The sequence below is a fragment of the Capricornis sumatraensis genome, chromosome 15 (genome assembly GCF_032405125.1).
Source record: "Capricornis sumatraensis isolate serow.1 chromosome 15, serow.2, whole genome shotgun sequence".
NCBI lineage: Eukaryota > Metazoa > Chordata > Mammalia > Artiodactyla > Bovidae > Capricornis > Capricornis sumatraensis.
In genome coordinates this window covers 62,871,088-62,892,790 of record NC_091083.1, presented here as the reverse complement: position 1 = coordinate 62,892,790, position 21,703 = coordinate 62,871,088, and the positions used below count along the sequence as shown (strand labels likewise).

The window sequence follows — 21,703 nt, the reverse complement described above, 5'->3', positions numbered from 1 at the left end:
GCAGCCAGCCTCGCCACCAGCTGGGGGAGAGCCCCTCAGCCACGTGCTTTGCGCCTCTGAAGCCCCCCTGTCCTCACTCCAGGCCTCAGACCTGCCATCCTTTGTGGAGCTCCCCCTGATCCCAGCCGAACCAAACCTGAACTCTGGGGGCAGGGCTGGGCTGCCCCACGGGACCCTGGGGTCATGACTTGGAGGGGCAGTGGACAGCCCCCATCCAAACCCAAGCTAAGACTGGCCATGGACCCCGCCTCGTGCCGTGTACTCATGGAGCTGCGCAGTGTCTCCTTAGAAATAGTCAAAAGCTTTGCCAAGAAAATAAAGGTATGACTATATTTGACAACATAAAATCTATATATTTTTCATCCCTGGAATCTAGTCGAGCTGCGTAGCCCCTCTGCTCCTGTCTGCGTCTTGCTGTCTGTGGCCTTCCTACTGTGTCTTGTGTTTTGGTGGACGTGTTCAGGGCCGGGGCTGTGCTCCACTCTGTCCCTAATTCTGAACAAGCCCCTCGGGAAGAGTGTGGACTCAGGTGTGTGGACAAGGTGAGAGGAACTGGTGCCACCCTCTACTCTTGCTCTGGCCTGAGACCTGCCTGCCTGGTCAGAGGCCCCCCAGCCCACTCCGGGTCCTCTCTTTTGTGGGGCTGGTGGGACCTTCGACAGGCTTTGTCTCTTGTCAATGGAGGAGGCGACTCTTCGGCCCAAGCCCGGGACAGGTGCTGGGACCGTGTCGGCCAGGCTCCAGCTTGTGCCTGTGTGCGTGTGTGTGTTCGGGATCCTGCATCTATGCAAAAGGGGCAGAGCTGCCTGGGCGGCTCCGGCGGTAAGAGGCAGTGGCCCGCCGGCTCAGGCTCCAAGCCCAGACTGCAGGGCCCAGAATGTGGGGCTGGAGGCAAGGCCAGGGCCCCAGAGCCTCCCGCTGAGTGCTCATCCTCCAAGGCTCCCCTTTTCCTCCCTGCTTAATACCTCCTCGTGTTGGGCTGTGACCTTCTCTCCTGCCCTCCGCTTCTAGAGCAGAAATCTCTGGGGCCTCCTCCTCTCCCCAGCCTCTGGCTGGAGCTGATTAGATCCTGAGCAACACTGTTCTCAGGAATCACCTTCTGGAACTGCTGGTCCCTTGGAGCGCTGCTGCCAGAATTGGCTTCCCCTCAGTTGTGGGGTCCAGGCCGGGGTTGGCCCTGCTACTCCCCTGGTGCAGGCTCAAGCAGGAATCAGAGTCAGGGGCAGTACTCTGCTCAGAGAGCTGGCCTCAAGTGAAGTTTATTCCACATATCTCCCAAGGGGATAACTTAGCTCTACAATGAACACCGTTCCCAGTCACCAGTAGCACCAGGGTACCTGGCAGCACCTTGCGGGGGCGGCGCAGGGGGCAAGTGACAAAGTTCTGGGGTGGAGGCCTACGGAGGGGCCTCTGCCCAGTGAACTCATGACCCCTCTGTGACCTAGGGGTCAGTACAAACAAGTCATAGTGCACTGTTATATTCAGCCATGCCCTTGACAGAGAATTCAGGGGATACAGGAAGGGGGTGGGAGGTGGGGAGGGGTCTTCACTTTGTCTCCTTTGTCCTTTTGATCTGACAGAGTTGTACCTACAGCAGAACAGCTCTGGATTAAAGCATGAAAACACAACCAGATCCATTGCCTGTTTTCTTTATATTGTGTCTTTTGGGGCAGTGAGGGGGATAAAGGGGGCTCACGCTGTCCCCGCCCACATGGGAGTCAAAACTCACACCCTGGAAAGAGCTGAGTGGGCAGATACCTTTCCTGAGGTCGAGGGAACCTGAGAGCTGCAAGCTGGCTCAGCTCTGCCATGCGTCACTTGGGGGTCACTTGGCACCCCCTCAGTGTCAGCCCCATTGGGGTCTGAGAGTGCACCCATTCCATCCTCTCCAGCACCCCTGAGGTGATTTTCACACCTACAGATGCAGAAGCCAGCTGGAGTCACTGAGCAGGGGGCGCTCTAAGGCTGGTGCCCCCTTCCAGAGCCCACACTGTCCCCCACCAACACCCAGTCATCCCAGCCTCACACCAACAGGCAGCATGTGACTCTGGCCAGGCCAAGCCAAGCCATGCTGTCAGAGGCAATGCCTAGAAAAGGCCTCGGTCTCACCACTGCTTAAAAGACAACCAACACTGGTGCATAATGGGACTGAGGATTCTGGAATATCAATTACTTCTGAGGAAGGGATTTTATTTAAAATCAAATCTTTATTCAAAAGACCGTGAAGGGTTAAAACTCTATACAGTTTGTGACAAGAACAAGTAAAGGAAACAGAAACAATTCTTACAAAAAAAAAAAAAAAGTATTTCTGTTCTCAAAACACGGAACTGTTTTACTGGTAGAGGCAAAAATTTGAAAGGGACCTAGCTGCAACTTTAGAAAGTGTTTAGCTGGCCAGCCGACGTGACGAGCATTTAAATCAGCACAGAGAATGGCTGCCTGTGGGCCCTGTCCCGGCCTTAGCCCAGTTGAGTGGCTGAGACTCCAACAAGGCCAGTTTATGTAAATAACAGGCGCACAGGATGCCATGTCGCCCCGCCCGGAACACGCCCCCTTGAGAAGACCCCACCCCCTGAGACCGCCCCGCCCCCAGGCAGCACGCCTCCGCAGGCACGGACATTCCCTTTCTGGCAGGAGGGTGACAGGGTTGAGCTGCTGTCCCGTGGCCTCAGACGTCAGGGATGGAGTGGTCCATGGTATGGTGGAGCAGGGTCGGGGACAACCTAGATACAGCAACAAGGACAGTCGCCAAAACCGGCAGCACCTTCTCCCCTTTCCCCCCAAAACCTGTGCCTCCCTTGCCTCACCCCAAGTTACCAGAAGCTGGCAGCCAGAAGGTGGGGAGGGGAGGGGGTAGGGCGGAGGGGAGGGGCCAGGGCGGAGGGGAGGGGCGCAGCCTTACTTTTTGACCATGTGCTCATAGATGACAGTGGGGATGATGGTCAGGGTGATGACGTTCCCGGCGGTGGCCAGAATCTCTGTGACTTCTTTGTCCTGGAGAAGAGGTGAGTGACGGTCACCTTGGGGGCCAGGGGCAACTCTGAGGCACCTCTGGGAAGTGGTCAGTGTGGCCCTGCTGGAGTCCACCACTGACAATGACGGTAGGGAATAGGTTGCCCCTTGAGTGAGGGTGGCAGGCCCCCAGCTCAAGCAAGAATGTGGGCCTCCCATCTGAGGCTCTCTCAGTAAAACAGACTAACCTCTCCTACCCTCACCTCGAGGGCCTATGTGGGCCTGACACCGAAAGGCCTCACGGACATGACTTCCCCCAAAGAGCCCCGGGAATCCCACCAACCACATGCGTATGCCGTCTCCTGGGCCCCAGTCACACCAGGATTCTGACCTCAAAGCAGAAAGAGAACCACACTGCAGTGGGGGAACAAGGGGGGACAGTAGGCACACCCACCCACCCTCTTCTCTGGGCTCCTGTCAGCCTGAGCCGAGGCCGTGGGGTACCTCTTCCTCTTAATCTTGTTGACCAGCAAAAAGAAAGGCCTGCAGAAGCCGTTCAGATTGTGGGGAGAACAAGATACAAGAAGCACCTACAGAGAGTGTGCCGAACAGCCCAAAGCTGAATGCTAACGCACGAGCTGAGCCTCTGGCCCTTACCTGGAGACCGTGACCTTGACTTTACATAGACCCCCGACTTGGCTGTGTGTTTTCCTAGCTGTGCCAGGATCAATGGGAGAAGATGTGCCAGATGGGACCAGACCGTCAGGCACAGGGGAGAAGATGTGTGACAAGAGTGACCTGGGGATGGCCCTTATGAGGGAGGGGTCGTGGCTCACAAGACTGTGTCATCTGTGGGGTGAGATGGCAAGACCCCCCAGGCCACCTCCACCTGCCTGCGAGCCCCAAAGCCCTGGATGCTGGAGTAGGGGGACCCTCACTCTAAATCACAACTGGAATTAAGAACCGCTTTCAGTCCTGGTGGCATCAACCAGGATAAACCGCTCTCATTTGTCCAGGGACCAGAAGCCATGTGACTCATCCTCTTCTGGGGTCCATTCCCCGAAGGCACCCACCCTGTCCCCTAGTCGACATCACAGCACTGGCCCCAGACCATTTGCTCCTTCTTGTATTTAAAGATAAAACTAACCACACACACACACTGTTGGGGAGAGGAAAGAGGTAGGCAATGGGCTTCTGAAGAGCCATTTCCTAAAGTATTCCTATTAGTGAACATGATCCAGGATACAAACAGAAATATCACACAGAGTAGTCCGTGCAGCCAGGAGCCCCTCACCCCCGCCCCGGACACCTGTTTCCTTACACACGTCATCACCGCCACCACCACCTGCTGTCACACCTCTGGCCTTCATGAGTAACAACAGCGAGCATTTACTGAGCACTTAGTGTCTGCACTGTGCTCGGAGCACTTGTACCTTTGTCTCACCCTGCAGCAGCCTTAGGATGAGGATCTGAAGCTGGGTGGGGGCGGCAGCCCACCGACAGACACGAACCTTCCCACCACCTCTCAATCGCCCAGTCCCTGAGGTCCTGGGATGGAGCCATGCTCCGCCTTGCTTACCTTCAGCCCGATGACGTTTTGCCCATTCACCTCACACACATAGTGGTTGGTGAGGAGCCCATTGCGGGCCGCAGAACTCCCTTTGACCAAAGAGATGATCTTCCCCTTCTTGATGACGAAGCCGACGTGGCCTGTGCTGTCCTTGTGCATGGTGATGGTCCGCTGGAACGGCCTGGCAGGGAGGGACGGTGAGCTGGGCCTGGGGCATAACCAAGGGCAGACAGACAGGCTCCTGGGACCCGGGTGCTCACCTGTCCCGAACGACTATGACAATCTTCTCGGCCGATGCCTTCTTCACCACCTGGTGGGCTTTGTCCGTGCTCCACCCAGCACAGTCACGTCCATCAATCTGCAGAATCTGGTCCCCAAAGCGCAGCCCCACCAAGGATGCAGGGGTGTTGGCCTGGACCAGCTGCACGAAGAGCCCCTGGAGGAGGCGAGCCCCGCAGTCAGTTCCCCCAGCCCAACCTGAGCCCAGGTGCCTCCTCCTGGGCTGCTGTTTGCCTCCTGATCTTCTCAGAGCCCACTGGGCCCTGGGACTGCAGCTCTGTACAGCAACATACAGGGTACCCCATTTTCCTGGTGAGGAAGTGGGCCACACAGCTAGGAAGCAACGGAGTCAGGAATTCAGGAGTTTTCCCAGTATCTCAGATGATAAAGCATCTGCCTGCAATGCAGGAGGCTCGGTCAATCCCTGGGTTGGGAAGATCTTCTGGAGAAGGGCATGGCTACCCACTCCAGTACTCTTGCCTAGAGAATTCCACAGACAGAGCCTGGCAGGCTATAGTACATGAGGTCACAAAGAGTTGGACATGGCTGAGCAACTAACACTTTCAGGAATTCCAACTAGTGGTTGCATCCCCAGTCACCAGACTACAAGGCCTCTCATGCTGGCATCCGAACCAACACCCCCACACCCTTCGCCTTACACTGTCTTCAGAAAGCCTCCCAGAAGCCAGATCCCTGTGAGTGGGGAGCAAGGAGGCATGAAGTCCCAGGAGGGGCAAGTGGAGGGTCCCTAGCACAACCCAGAGCAAGCCCAGAGCAAGCGCCTTATGGGAGGCGATGGAAAGGACGAGCCTGTCTAGGACTCGGGTGAAGCTTGGCTCCCGCGGGCAGCTCGGGCCGCAGGCAGGCGCAGTCCAGCACGCGATCTCTCTCTGCGTTCCGCGGGGCCCCTCCCCTCCCGCCCGACCCCACCCCCACCTTGTCGATGGCCTGCAGCCGCAGCCCGGTCTTGCCACGCTCGTCCTTGCATAGGTGGATCTCTCGCACCCCGGGCTTGATCTCCGCACGCAGTGCGCCCAGGCTGTTCCCGGACACCGGCGCCACCACCTGGCCCGGCGAGGGGCCCGAGCCCGCTGCCTGCAGACCACAGGGGAGAAGAGGTCAGCCAGCGCCGTGGGGCCTCGTGCCTCAAGGGTCCAAGCGTGGGAACAGGGATTGGGAAAAGAGAACGGGGTGGACCCTGAGCTCCAGCCCACCGCAGACCACACACATACCTCCTGCGAGCAAGAGGACACATGGCGCCATGAAGCCGCTAGGGGGCGTCAAAGTCCATACCCCAAAAAAACACAGCCAGGAAAACAGAGCCTGGAGGACAGGTGCGTATTATAGAAAAAGGGTCTTCATTTTCCAAGACAACTTAGTGTCAGAAGAACCTTTTAAAATCCACTTAAAATAAAAAGATTCACAGAAAATCGTGAACAGTGAGGGGGTAAAGGAGCTCAAGTTGATTTCTGCCTTGAAAAAAATTTTGTCAAAAGTATCAAGATGAGTGAATACTATTCCCCCCATCAAAAGATCTGGAACAAGGCAAAGATGTCCACTCCCACCACTACTGTTAAATACAGTAATGGAAGAACTAGCCAGATCAGTAAGGCAAGGAAAGGAAATAAAAGACATATAGATTGGAAAAGAAACATAAAATGGTCCCTATTTTCAGATGAGACGATGCTTTACTAGAAAATTCCAAAGAATCTACAGATCAACTCCTAGAACTCATAAGTGAGTTCAACAAGGTCACAGGACACAAGACCAATGCATACCAAAAAATCAATTGTACTTCTATATACTAACAATGAATACGTGGAAACTGAAATTAAAAATACAATACCACTTACAATCACTAAAAAAAAAAAAAAGAAAGAAATACTTAGGTGTGGAGCTAATAAAACATATACAGGAATTGTATGCTGGAAATGACAAAACACTGATAAAAGAGATCAGAGAAGTGAAGTGAACTGACATGAAAGTCGTTCAGTCATGTCTGACTCTTTGCAACCCCATGGAATGTACAGTCCATGGAATTCTCATCACATCATCATATGATATTTCTACCTTTAGATAAAAACTGAAATAACCTCAGTAGGATAGATATTAGTAGAAAATAGAGAAGTTATTAAAAAGATAAATTTCGAGTACTCATTACTGTTGTTTTTAATATAATGTATTGTGAGTTTGATAGTGAAAGTCTCTTAGCCATGTCCAACTCCTTTCACCCCATGGATGAATTCTCCAGGCCAGAATACTGGAGTGAGTAGCCTTTCCCTTCTCCAGGAGATCTTCCCAACCCAGGGATTGAACCCAGGTCTCCCGCATTGCAGGCAGATTCCTTACCAGCTGAGCCACAAGGCAAGCCCACGAATACTGGAGTGGGTAGACTTTCCCTTCTCCAGCGGATCTTCCTGACCCAGGAATCAACCCAGGGTCTCCTGCAGGCAGATTGCAGGTGGATTCTTTACCAACTGAGCTATTGGGGAAGCCTGATCAAAGGTCTAAATAAATAAAGAAATATTTTGTATTGATGGATCAGAAAAACTAGACGAAGCTGTCAACTGTCCACAAATTGACATACATATTTAATGCATTTCCTATCACAGTCTGTATGTTTTGTAGATAGAAGCAAAGTTAATATAAACTTTACATGAAAACACAAAGGAACTAGAATAGCTAAAACTAGTCTGACAAAAAAGAAAAAAACAGGAGAAATGACTCTACCAGATTTCCAGACTTTCTGTATAGCTACAGTCATCAAGATAGTGTGGTACTGGGGAGAGACAGACCTTTGGAGCAGAAGAGAGAATATCCAGAAATAGCCTCACACAAGTAGGGCCAACTGCTTCTTAACAGAGGTGTGAGAACGATTTAGTGAAGACAGAAGAGCCTTTTCAACAAATGGCATGGGAGCAACTGAACATCCACAGGCAAAATATGAATCGTGACCTCATGCCTTATGCAAAGATTAACTCAAGTTCAATCACAAATTTAAACAAAAAACTATAAGAGTTTCAGAAGTAAAAGGGAAAATTTTTCAGAAACCTAGAGCTCAGTCAAGTTTCTTAGGCCACCAAGGCATGAGCCACAAAGAGAAAAATCAATAAATTGAACCTCATCAAAATTGGAAACCTTTTGTTCTCCAATAAACTCTTTTAATACAATGAAAGGTGTTACACAGTGGGAGAAAAATGTTTACAAATCAAACGACAAAGGACTTTAGAATAAGGTCTTGAAAGTTGACTTTAAAAAATAATCCATTTAGAAAATAAGCAAAATATATGAAGAAACATTTTACCAAAAAGAATATACAGCTGGCAAATAAGCACATGAAAAGATGTTCAACATCACTAGTCATTAGGAAAGTGCAAATAAAAACCATGATAAGGCATCACCACACACCTACCATGAGTAAAATTTAAAATAGTGATAATATCAAATGCTGGCAAAGATGTGCCAACAAAACACTCATGCAGTGTTGGCAGGAAAATAAAATAATACAGCCACTCTGAAAATCGTTTGGCCGTTTCTTTCTAAAAAAAAATTAGCCATACATGTATTACACTACCTAGGAATTGCACTCCTGGGCGTTTATCCCAGAGAAATGAAAACTTATGTCTGTACAAAAACCTGTATACAAACATCTGTAATATCTTAGTTTATAATAGACAAAAACTGGAAACAACCAAGATGTCCCTCAAGAGGTTAAACAAACTGAGCTATAGCCACGCAATCCTGCAATAAAAAGGAATGAACTGTTGCAACAGGCGACAGCCTTGAAGGATCTCCAGGTCACAACGCTGAGTGGAAAGCGCCCATCGGAAAAGGTCACACACCATGTGATTTCACTTACATAACCTTCTGAAATGATAAAATTATAGGGACGAAAGCATGCTAGTGACTGCCAAGGGGCTGAGGATGCTGAAGGGGAGGCTGGGCATGATCACAAAGGGGCGGCACGAGGGAGACTTTTGTGGTGATGTAGTTCTGTATCTCGATTGGGCTGGCGGCTGCAGGTGACAAAAAGACAGAACCTTAGACACACTGCACCAATGGAAAATGCCTGGCTTTGACACTACAGTACTGTTACATAAAATGGAACCATTGGGAAAACTGGCTGAAGGGTACAGACGACTTCTCTGTCTTGGCAACTTCCTGACTGAATCTCCGATTATTTAAAAAGAAAAACTAAAAATAATTAAAAATTTTAATTATGAAAGTGCATTATCTGTCATTTTTTTTTTCATCAAATTTAGGTTGTCTGGGGTATTGACCAAAGAGAGATCAATCAGTGGATTAAAATTGGACAATGTGACCTACTTTGCTTCCTGGGTGTGCTTGCCTACATGACTGTCAAGGGCGTCATTTCGGAAAACCACTCCAGGGTGTCACCAACTTTGCTCAGGATCCTACATGAGCTCATCCTTGCTGATTTCTCCTGTGAAATCATGTGTCAGTGTGGCAGCTCTCATCGTCACTTCTATCAATTTCATGAAATCCCACAGCCTTACCAAGATTTGTATTTGCACTTTGCAATCGATTTGCACTGGACCAGCACAATGGACCCACCAGGAATGTTGAAGCTGATGGGGAGACAGTTTCAGGTCTGAGTCTATAAGTGAATACATTTTCAGGAGTGAATATTTCTATGTTATGTTTTTTGTTTGTTTGTTTGTTTTTTTGCTCCCTGAAGTCATAGAGAACAAGGGTTAAGCATTATTATTTCATTTGGGGACTGGGGGCTGACAAGCTCCTCCTCACAGGCTCTGTCTAACCATGCAGCTGCTCCCAAGTCACAGGCAGCCCCTCATTAGAAGCACCCAGGCTCAGGCCAGGTTTGACGTCCTCCCTTCTCATCCAGCAAGCTCAGGCCAGCAGGTCAGAGGTCAAAGGGCAGGCAGTGGCCCTCTAGCCCCAAGGCCTGCAGGAAACCATGAAACCCCATGGCACTTCTCATGAAGGTTCAAAGGGAAACATATCATCAAGAAACAGAACCTCAGGGATGCTATAGAGAGAGGAGATACAAATCTGTTTAAATGCAAGACCAAGGAAGGAGGGCCCGCAACAGGCAAGAGACAAATACCTACACTGGCACCTTCTGGAGTCTGAGGCAGGCTCTGCTGGACTTCCTGGCTGGAGAGGGAAAGACCCATATAGTTTTCCAGTTCTGCCAGGTTAGGGTACAAAACTGATGGGAAGGGAAGGGGGAGAAGAGAAAGATGTTATTCTGGCCATGAGCTTGGCCACACCTGCCTGGCTCCCAAGTGGTCACTCATCTTTGTTAAGAAACAAAAGGGCCCGAGAGGGTGTTTACTCCCAGGAATGCAGTATATTATTGAGACGGCTCTGCAGCCCTGGGAACACTTGCTGGCAATGTGGGTCCTCCCCTCGGGTGGTCTGCTTCCCCCAGGAGCAGCCTGGGACACAGCCCCTCACGGATCACTTTGGTGTTCAGCTCAGTTAGCTTTGTTTGGCACCAGCCAACTCAAAGGCAGCTCTGGGAAACTGCACGGTAAGGAGAGGAGCTGGGCCTGAGCTCAAGTTTGCTACCGCAGGACCAGTCAAGATAGCCAGAGCAGCCCCAGGGCCACCGCATACATCCTGGTCTCCTCACGCAGCCTTCCTTGGTGGCCCTAAGTCAGGGCCGTCGGGGCCCTCACAAGGTCACAGCTTTTCAGTGTCCCCCTCAAAGTAGGGGGACAACTGTACACAGTGCCTGTGGCTCTGTGGCAGGCGAGAGGCAGGCGCTCGGAAACGGCCAGCAGAAGTCACTCTCGGCTCAAAGCACCCCATCCCCATCACTCACCTGGAGGCTGGGAGTCCCCTTTTCCCCGTACTGGCAGGGCAGGCATCCTGGGTATGGCTCTGGCCTGGGCCTGGGGATGGAAGGGGAGTGCCGTTCAGCTGTGGTCAGAACCCCAGAGCCCTTGGAGCTTGGGGCTCCCTGAGGATGGGGGTCAGGGCAATAGGTATGCTCGTGGCCTGAGCGGGTATCCAACCTTTCAATAAATGTGGCTTCGCACACCTCCATGCCTCAGGAGGGAGGTTCTCCCAAGGGCCTGCAACCCACTGAATGTCACAGCTCATTTACTACCTGTGGTGGCCAAGGTAATTGTCAGTCAAAAAGCTCCCAGTTCTCAAAACCCCCTAGGACCTCATGTAGGATGGAAGGAGGAAAGGGCTTCTGGAGGCTGAGTAGGCCAAACACCACAGCCACAGGGTTTACCCTGGAAGCTTGCCCTAGAGCATGGGGTCTGCACGAACCCCAGTGGAGGAAGCACTGGGACTAAGCAGGCACCAGACACAGGCCTGTCTGCAGCTGCTCGTCTTCTCCACCTGCTGTGATCCCACTGCCTTGGCCTCTGAACACCTGCTCTGCCAGCAGCCCCTGCACTGGGGACCCGCATGCCTTGGGGCCAATAAGGAACTCCCAAGGGCCTCCAGCCTTGACCCAAGACCAGCCTCCCTTAGCTACCCTGGGGTAATCCCAAAGCCCCATCAGGGCACCCAGGCTAACAGCCTGGCAGGTTACCTGCATGGCCTGGTCCACCTTCAGGTCCTCCAGAGATGGGTACAGGGTGGCCATGGCTGCTCCTTGGAACACCCTGCAGGGCACAGAGCGGGGTGCTGAGGGGTGAGAGGAGACACAGACATGTGCCACCCAGCACTCTCAGGATGAGAAAGACGTCAGGAAGGGTAGTATTATTATTATACTACTATTACATGATTATATATAATAATATTTTATATTAATCATATATAATATATTGTTATATATTATATTATTATACCAGTTATATAATAGGTATTATTATCCCCATTTTAGAAATGGAGGAGCTGGGATTGAGCCAGAGTCTGTTTGGTTCCCAAGCCCATGTTCTCCGCTCCTGAAAAATCCCACCCCACCATGTTCAGCTGACTCTGGGCTTTAGAACCTGGACCCAGGGGTCACCCAGGACATGCTAACCAGGCAAAGCAGGACTGGGGAGCCATGTCCTTCCCTGCCATGTTTCAAAGGTCAGACAGCCTTACAGGATCTTATTTCTCAAGACCTAAACCTGGTCCAGTTGGTGCACAGTGAGCACCTACTGTATACCCGGCCAGCATTAGGGGTTTGTGCAGCATCCTCCCACAACTACTCGGGGCTCAGTCCAGTGTCAAGCGGTTGGGGACTTCATATTACAAGAGAAAGGCAGCAGGCACTTTTGAATTCCTCCCTTGCCCCCGCCCACCCCTCTCCATCTCTGGGCATTTGAGCCCCTACTGCCATTTCCGGCTTCACTGGTGAGTCTTGATCTTGATCTTGATCATGATGAAGGCCAATGGAAACTCTTAACAACATGCACACAAACTGTAACAGAGTTTATATGCTCAGCAGAGTATTGTTCAGAGGGATAAAGAAATGATGGGGGACCATAAACATTTACTAAAAACCTTCCTACCTGTCAGGGGAGAACCAGCAGGACCTTGGAGCAAGGTACCCAAAGAAATTCAAAGAAATTACCTGCCGAAAAGCTTTATTTCCTCCCTAGATTAAATGTGAGCAAGGAGCAGTTTGTCTTTCTGGATTCTTCTCCATTTACCCACTAACACACTGGCTCCATCACATCTACAGGCCTTTGCTGGGCCAGTCCTCGCCAGCTGGAAGCCCCTACCCCACCCTCCCACCCTGGCTCCTCAGACACCCCTGCTCCCACCCAGGGCCCTGCCCTCAGCAGAGACTTCAGACCAGCCTCTGGTCCTGGGCTCTTCAGTTGTCCTCAGTGTCCTGCAGTTCCTGGCGATCCAGGGGGTCCTATTCACTGCACTGGGCCCACATTCCTGGGCCAGGTCCAGAATCTCTGGGCATCTCCCCTGAGTGATCCCCAGGAGTCAAGGTCATCTTCCTCCATCACTCTTCCTTGTCCTTCCTCAGCACTCGCTGCCTTGACATGTATCAACTTTAAGCCTCCCCAACGACCCCGTGCACACGCCGTCCCTTCTAGTCTGCCATCACACCCTATCACCCCCACATCCCATCGCTAATCCTCATGCTGTCCTCCTCCATCTCCCCGCCCATCCCCACATCGTCCTCCTCCATCTCCTCGCTCTTCTGCAGGAACCACAACATCTCCAATGAGTCAACTCCACTGCTGTTCTCCAGCCAACAGGTCCTTTCTGTGTGAGCCTGGAACGCCATGCCCCTGATTAAAGCCCACCCCCCCGGCCAGTGGCTCCCCCACTTTCAGAATCCAGTCCACATGCCCTTTACGATTCCTCCAGAGACTGGAACCAGTGGCTCACAGGCCAGATGCAAACAGATGTTGTTTAACCTTGCCAAGGACTTTATATATTCAAAGTTAAAAGCTTAAATGCAGAACTCAACACACCGCACTTAATAATCTAGCTTCACGCTGCTCCTGAAAAAACAGGACACTCTAGCAACCCTGGACCACCGCTGAGTGGCTACATCTGAGTCGCAGCCGACTCCCAGGCGCCCCAGACCCCCTCAGCCTCTGTTGTCTCTTACATCAAGACCGGTGTACTCATTGGCCCTGAGTCCCAATAGACATTTGCTTGCACCCCCTGTCTAATTCTCCCGCTTTCTTTCTTTCCACACGTCTTTCTCCCAAACCCCACCCTCAGCTTCAGCCACAATGAGCTACTTTTAGATCCTTGAATTAACTGAACTTCCTCGTGTCCCCAGGACTTTGCGTGTATTATTGCGCCCTCTGTCTGGCATACATTTCTACCCCCTCTGCTCCCCGACTGGCTAACTTCCAATTATTTTCAAGTTCCGTATCAGAGGGCTCTTCAGGAAACTTGCCTTGATTTGTGCTCCCCCTACCCACACACTCGCCTCCTCTCCCAGCTCAGTTCTTAGTCTGTTGATCACTCACTGCTCCGAAGTTGCCTCTTGATCTGCCTATTGGGAGTTCCAAATGGGCAGAAACTAGACCTTCTAATTTATTGTGGAACCCCTAGCCTGTAGCGTGGACATCAACTCAGTATTTCCAGAAGCAATGCATTCTGCCTGGGCTTCCACGTTTCTCCTTGTAAAGTAAAGCACTAATGTCCTATGAACGTGCACCTTCCTAGGACTGGAAACCAGGATGTGAGGTCCCAAACAGGTTTTGTTTACCTTTCACTGGCTTGTTTTTTCTGTTTTCATTTGAATTAGTGTCAACATTTTAAAATCTGGAAATATAAAATTCTCCTCGTCTATCTTGTACAGGAAAAAAAAAACACACACACACAAAATACTTGGCAATGCAAGAGCAGGAATCATACACATCAACACTCAGCCAGGCCGGAGTCACAGCCTGCCCTTAGATGAGGTTGCACACACCTCTTGTTTCCCAAAGTACCCATCCAGCTGGCTCACACTGCCCGCTTGGTTCCTGGGGGCAGGCAGTTCCAGATCTTTGCCCTCACCTGGTCTTTGGGGCAGAAATGACCATCTTAAGGAGACAGGGATGGTCCAATGGGGAGAGGGAGACAGGCTCTGACCTGCTTTAAATCAGCTAGGGGGAGAGGCCCCTTTGCCTGTGGTCTTCCCTTCTGTGCACACACTCCAGGAGACTTGGATCTTGGGACAGTCCTCAGAGGGTACCACCCATCAAAGATACCGCCCTGGATCACACATGAGCTACAGATGTGAAAATAAGAGGCATCCCTGCCCTGCTTTTTCAAACACTGAAGTAGCAGAGCTTTTATATCTGTAGCAGCTCCCATCTGGGCGAGCAGAATCTGAGATCCACTTCCTGGAGATCCTTTCCAGGCTGGGATCACACAACCCGTCCTCTGGCTCTGAGACACTTTCACCACTGCCACCTTCTCTGGGTCTCAACCAAGGTTAGGGATCTGGGTGGAATCAAGAGGCAGGTGTTTCCCTGCCTTTTACCAATTCACAATATAGTGGGGAATGGCTCCTGCCAGGAAATATGCATATCTCATTCAATTATCCATCTACTCATTCACACTATTTGAGTGTCCATTATGTGCCAGCGACCTTGGACCTGTTTGATATGCAGGTCCCTCTGCTTGGCATACCACTCTTCTCTGCAGAGCCTTTCAAGCCTTTCAAGGCTCAGCTCAAATGCAAGTTCTCTGCTTGGCTTTTTCAGGCTGTGGGACCCCTGGCTAGCTGGCTAGGTCTTTTTGTGTTCCCAAACTGACTCGTACTGCGCCTACTGTCAAGTTATTTATCATATTATACGATTACTATCTGGGTATCCCCTCATTCTGAACTCCAGCTCAGAATGCCAGGGACTGTGTCCTGTTCATCACCCTACGCCTCCCCACTGAAACAGCACCCAGCACACAGATGCTGACAAAAATTCCTATTTGACTGAATAGATAAGTGGTTTTCCAAGAAACAGACTGGAAATTTGTGTGGGCATTCTTGGATGTCACAAGAATGAGGGGACACTAGCGTTTAGGAAGCAGGGAGTAGTGACCAGGACCTTTTGTAATGCACAGAACAGCTCATCACAACAAACTGTCCCGCACAAGTTTCCAATATCCCACCAAACCTTCATGGAAGCAACAACAAAAAAAAAACCTGTGTATAACATTTTATATACAAATACAATGAAACTTTACCTGGTTTTAATATATAATATGCCATCCAGAAATGTATACACCAGCTTATCTGAGGAAGTTATTCTTGGTTTTGTTCACCATTTTGAAAAATAATTGTCAATTCTCCACAACATGGGGCGGTCACCAGAACACACTCGTGTGTGTCTGCAATTGTCGCTGTCACAGTCCCTCCACGCCTGTATACAAATACATTTAAGCTTTGACTCAAGATGCCAAATATAAACTTTGGCAAAATTCAGCTGAATACTATCTATTAAATCCAAGGTGGCCCTAGTGGCAAAGAATCTGCTTGCCAGTGCAGGAGACTGCCTACAAGCAAACGATCCTGGTTGGATCCCTAGGTTGGGAAGATCTCCTGGAGGAGGAAATGTCAACCTGCTCCAGTATTCTTGCTGGGGGAAACCCATGGACAGAGGAGCCTGGCGGGCTACACCATGGGGTCCCAGAGAGTAGGACACAACTGAGCATCTGAGCACACAGATCCAAACTTCCTCAATTTAAGTACAAGTGTGATCCGGTGTAACGCAGTCTGAGCTTTTACATAGTGAAGTGCATATTCTTTTATTATAAACTACTTTCATTGCCCTCATTTCTCCTTTACAGTGCAGACAGGGCAACATGCTGTTTTGGGTTTTTTTTTTCCAACTTGTTGCTGTTCAGTCACTCAGTCACGTCTGACTATTTGCAACTCCATTGACTGTAGTGTAGGGCTTCCTAGGTGGCGCTAGTGGTAAAGAACCTGCTTGCCAATGCAGGAGGCGTGAGAGACACGGGTTCAATCCTTGGGTCAGGAAGACCCACTGAAGAAAGAAACGGCAACCCACTCCAGTATTCTTGCCTGGGAAATCCCATGAACAGAGGAGCCTGGCAGAATACAGTCCATAGGGTCACAAAGAATTGGACACGACTGAAGTGACTTAGCACAGACTGCAGCATGCCAGGCTTCCCTGTCCTTCACTATCTCCCAGAGTTTGCTCAAATGCATGTCCATTGAGTCGATGATGCCATTCAACCATCTCATCCTCTGCCAGCCCCTTCTCCTCTTGCCCTCAGTCTTTCCCAGTATCAGGGTCTTTTCCAATGAGTAGCTCTTCACATCAGGTGGCCAAAGTAGTCAGCTTCAGCATCAGTCCTTCCAATGAATATTCAGGGTTGATTTCCTTTAGGATTGACAGGTTTGATCGCTGCTATCCAAGGGACTCTCAAGAGTCTTCTCTAGCACCACAGTTCAAAAGCGTCAATTTTTCAGTGCTCAGACTTCCTTATGGTCCAACTCTCACATCTGTACATGACTACTGGAAAAACCATAGCTTTGACTAGACGGACCTTTGTCAGCAAAGTGATGTCCCTGCTTTTTAATTCCTCTGCCTTTTCTTAATCCAGCTTGTACATCTGGAAATTCTCAGTTCACATACTGTTGAAGGATTTTGAGCTTACTGTGCTAGCATATGAAATGAGTGCAACTGTGCAGTGGTTTGAACATTCTTTGATATTGCCCTTCTTTGGGATTGCAATGAAAACTGAACTTTTCCAGTCCTGTGGCCATTGTTGAGTTTTTCCACACTTGCTGGCATATCAGTGCAGCACTTTTACAGCATCGCCTTTTAGGATTTGAAATAGTTCAGCTGGAATTCCATCACCTACACTAGCTTTGTTCACAGCAATGCCTCCTAAGGAGGTGGGGGTGAAAAACCGCTCTGAACAAACCTCAGCCTCAATTCCCTGCTTTTTGGAAGCAGCCAGGCACACAACTCCGTGAACAGGGGGACCGGAGAAAGCACCACAGGTCCCTAGGGCCTCTTTCCTAATCTGTCCAACGATCGCTGATCAAAGATCTCCAAAAGACTCCCATTCTGACCCTCCTGTAGCTCCGAACTCTGCTCGGAATAAGAGAAGCGACCTCCCCTGGTTGCTATGAGTTACAGCAAAGACTCCGCCAGGCCGCTAGGGCGCGCTGAGGCGGCTAGAGCGCATGCGTCTCATCCATCCGGGGCTGCGCGTGGCTACACGCAGTTCCCAGGGTGCTCCGCGGTTGTGGGTGGAAAATGGCAGCCTCCTCTGTGGGTTGTTGGTCGGGTGGGATCCTAGCGTACCTCCGGCCTCTTGCTTTTTTCAGGCGCTCGTGGCTGGCACCCACATCCACACACACACACACACACAAAATCAGGTAGAGCAGCAGAATAAGGGATGGAAAGGCTCGATCGGCTCCGCATCGCCTCTTACCGGTGTGGAAGCTACGCGGATCAAATTGCGCTTTTAATTCTAATGTTTCCCTACACCTCCTCACGCCCCTGAGCCTTAGTCCATTAACGGCTTCTCGAAGGGGAGCGGGTGCGGCTGAACCCTCCCCTGACTGATAGGATTCCGTTCTGAGGCAGCTGTGGGAGGGAGGAGGGCAAAGTTGACACGCCTGCGCTCCGGGCTGCCTGTTGCTCTTTAGGAAGAGGAAGCTCCGAGCGCTCCCGTGGGTTTCGGAAGCACCTTGGATCCCCGAGTATTTCCCACCCATTGAGACGTCACCTTCCCAAGTTTCTTGTCCCGCCCTGACTTCCCGTCCTGGTGCTCCGCCCCAGGAAGATTCACCCTGGGATCCCACCCGAGAATGACTGAGGGCCTGCCGCTCGGGGTGAGGGTCTTGGGCTTGGCCTGGCAGATCACTTCCCACAGCAAAACCACCCACTTCCTCGTTGTTAGAGATTCGGGCAGTTGGGTCTGTAGGGTGCAGGATAAAAGCCTGGGGCAAGGGGGAAGGCGTCCCGGAGGAAGCCAGGGAGCACAGACTGGACTGTGAGGAGGAGGAGCGTGGAGTATGTTACTCCAGGGATGGGAAGCCCAGACCCGAGTCCAGCCGCCTTCCAGATCTTTACTACCTCCCGCTGGTTGAAACTCATTTTTCCCAGCTTTGCTTCCTCTCTACAGTGACCCCACCAAATGCACCCCATGGTCGGAGCCGGAAGCGTGGGAGTTAGCCTTGGCTCCTGCCCTCAGAGTAAAATCTCCGACTTCAACTTGATGTTCACATTTCCCTGAGCTGACTCCAGGTACCTTCTCCACTGACTCCTGATAACCTCACTGTTGTGCACTTACCCTGCATTTCATTCATTCCAGACTCCTGTTGATCGTAACTCACCCTGCTAGTTCATGCCTCTGTGCTCTTACAGGTGCTGTTCCCGCTTGAATGCCATTCACGTCTCCCCCGCCCCCACCACTTTGTTCATCTGGTGAATTCATTTTACCCCCAAATTCCCCAAACCAAACACAAATAAGCAAGTCTCCCTTTTCTAAACCATAGAATCTCATACTCATTCCACTACTAATCTCATCCTTCATTCCACTAGTGTTTTTTAAGCTCCTGCTGTGAGCAAGGTCTGCATTTCCTGAGTTGGATTTCCACTACTCTGTGTTTGCCTGTCTCCCTCTCTGGTGAGAAATGTTGCTCATTTCTGAAGCCCTAGTGTTGTGCCCACTCCCTGGCACACAGCAGGGGTCCAATTACTGTTTCTTGAAATGGAAAGCAGACCCAAGGGAAAGACAAAAAGTTCCAAAAAGACCTTTGAAGAAAAACCCTGGGCCTAGAAAGGGTGATAAAACAGTGCCCTGTGAGGTAGATGGAAAGGCTGGCTCCTGCAATGACAGTGGAAGAGTTTGCTCAATATGATGCTGGTGATTTCCTACAATTAATTGGCTCCTGTGAAAGGAAAGAACCCATCTAACCTAGCTCACCCAGAGAAATGTTCTCCCATTGCATTTTCCACGATTTCCATCCCTGAGCTTCTGTACTTTGTGGTATTCTGAGTGATAGCAACTCCCACAACTGAGCAGCAATCAGGTTTTCAGAGACCAGCAGGGCTGAAAAGGGGTCACCAGCCCCCATCTTTGGGCTTTGAAATGAGAACACTTTGTTCCAAAGAGCTGACACTACGGGACGCCCACTTGTTCCTGTGGACAACTCATCCATCCTTTAGAAGACAGTGTGCGGGAGGGAAGCGTGGGTTAGAGTGTCAGAGGAATAGCTCCTGGAAGGCCAAATTAGCCCAGGGATGGTGAGTTGCAAAAGAAGAGGCTGTTGCTAGGCCACCAGCTTATACCCCCATCCCTCCCTCAGGCTATACTGCCTGCTGAAGAAAAACTGAACTTCTTTCAAGGAGTGCGAATACTTCTGAACCCAGGCACAGGAGAGGCAGAACAAGAGCAAGGACCTCGGAGGCAGTCAGGATGGGTTCAGACTGACGTGCTCTGGCTGGAGAGCAAGCACGGACAAGTCCCTCCTGCATGTCATTTCTTCCTTTGTAATATGAATAACAATACTTGCATCACAGAGTTGTTGTGGAGGTTAGATTCTTGAGATGTGTACAGAAAGTACTACCACAATAAAGGGCATGCAGTAATCCTTAGCTGTTGTTCATTCAGTACATTCCCTTAGCACCTAAGTCCCAGTACTGTTCTAAGTACCGGTAATAGGGCAGGGAACAAAAGAAAAACTGGCCTTTGAAAGTCACCTAGCTGGATAAGTAAGTGCGTCTGCAGTGTTAGATAGCTAGGTGATTAGGGAAGTGATAGGGAGTGGAGGATAGAGAGAGCCTGGAAATCCAGAAGAGGCTCACTGCTGAGGGTGGGGGCCACAAGTGCCCTAAATGGGAAAGGAAAAGCAGTGAGCTTAGGGTACAGCCACTGCAGTGGCCCTAAGGGGAGAGTGCCTATTCTGTTTAGGGAATGTCTGACCAATGAGACTGAAGTCAGTTGTTCAGAGGGGAAGCAGTAGGACAGAAGCTTGGAGAGGTGGTGAGAGAGACTAGATCCTTTATGGCCTGAGGGTCATGCTGAGGGCTTGGCATAGACTCTTGTGAGATGGGAGCCAGCCACTGGAGAATTTTGAGCAGCAGAATGACATGGTCGGACTTTCATTTGGAAGATAGAAGAGGGAGCGCGAGTGAACAGAGAGCCCAGGCTAGAGGTGATGGTGGTACAGTTGTTAGTAGTCTGGACCACCATATGTACAACAGCCCGTGCAGTGCCTGCCCAGCACATAGCAGCCCCGTCTGAAGCCCCATTTTCTGAGGCTAGCTGTGTGAGGCCTGCTCCTTATATCCATGACCTCATTCAGTTTCCCCAACTGTGTGGGAGTCCCCACAGGAGGAAACCGGTTCTTGGGTCAGGCCACTGGCCCAGGCCCCCAGCAGGTTCTCCTTCCTTGATAAGGAGCTTGTTGATGGAAACAGCTTCAGGCAGAGAAGTGAGTAACAGAAACTGAAGCCCGCATTCAGTTCCTTGCAGAGATTGCTCTTTGGTTTTCCAGGGGCCCATTGCAAGGAATAAAGTATGGGTCCTGTCCCTGTGATCACTGTCCCAGGCAGTCAGAAGGAGGCTGGATGGAGCCCTAGTGATGTCTGGATAAAGATCACGTACCCTTGAACCTGGCCCAGGGCTGGGCTCAGAAGAGGAAACCCCAGTTTACATTTCACTGCCAGAGAGAAGCACCTTGAGAGGAAAAGGCCTGGAAGTCCCAGAAGGGTCGAAACAGGGAAAGAAGACAGGTGAGAGCAGGTGTCCACTTCGCCCCCTCCAACCCCCCTGCCAAGGGGCCCTGCGCCCAGCTCTTACCTGTAGTCAGGTGCTGCTGCTCGTCCTTCTCCAGCCACTGCTGGCGGACTCTGGTCCCTCCCTGGAAGGTGGTGGCCCTTGTCCCAGCTGGGTTCCTGCTCCCTGGTCAGCTGACTCACCCGGGCCTGGGATGGGCCCAAGTACGTCCCTGCGGCTGGGGTCAACCTGCCCAAGGTCACCAGGTTCAGAGGAGGGCTTTAGCCTTAGTCTGGATGTAGAAATGGGGCCAGAGGCTCACAGCTCCTGTGGGGAGGGGTATGAACCAGACTTCTTGGCCTTGAGGAAATCAGACTTGGATAGGACACCTGTTCCTCTAAACATGAAGGCAGTTTGATGGCTCTTTAAAAATGGCCATACCTCTTAACCTAGCAATTCCTCTTCTAGGGATTTGTCATAAGAAAATAAGTAGGGTGGGGTCTCAGGGCCCATCACTGTGTTTCTTATAATAGGGAAATCTAGAAATCTCCACATGCCCATCACAGGGTCAGTTAAATAAGGCACCTTTGGAAGATCAGAAAGCCATCAACGTCATTTAAAGAAGCCATGAGGCATCCTGTATTACATCCGGTAATACAGAGTCTGTTTTCTTGGTACCACATCAGTACACAAAGATAAACACAAAGTTCTAAAAAGATGGTGATTAAGAAAAAACACAAGGATTAAGTGCGTTTTTCTTATCAGTATTGTTTTAGTTAGAGGAGTTTGAAATAT

At 50.7% G+C, this 21,703-nt stretch overlaps 1 protein-coding gene across 2 annotated transcripts; it reads right to left on the bottom strand.

Moving 5' to 3' along the window:
* Positions 1-2,594: 2,594 nt before the first annotated feature.
* Positions 2,595-21,075, bottom strand: SDCBP2 (syndecan binding protein 2). 2 transcript variants are annotated; one of them, XM_068987489.1, is made up of 9 exons: positions 20,993-21,075; positions 11,340-11,434; positions 10,614-10,683; positions 9,895-9,995; positions 5,738-5,896; positions 4,783-4,958; positions 4,532-4,703; positions 2,903-2,994; positions 2,595-2,723 (listed from the first exon to the last, which is right to left on the bottom strand). In XM_068987489.1, exons 2-9 carry the CDS (start codon positions 11,391-11,393, stop codon positions 2,669-2,671), a joined length of 879 nt encoding a protein of 292 aa, XP_068843590.1. In that variant the 5' UTR covers positions 11,394-11,434; positions 20,993-21,075; the 3' UTR covers positions 2,595-2,668. The 2 variants fall into 2 exon arrangements, with proteins under 2 accessions (XP_068843590.1, XP_068843589.1); XM_068987488.1 differs by having other exon boundaries at positions 11,340-11,412; positions 20,993-21,011.
* Between the last annotated feature and the right edge of the window lie 628 nt (positions 21,076-21,703).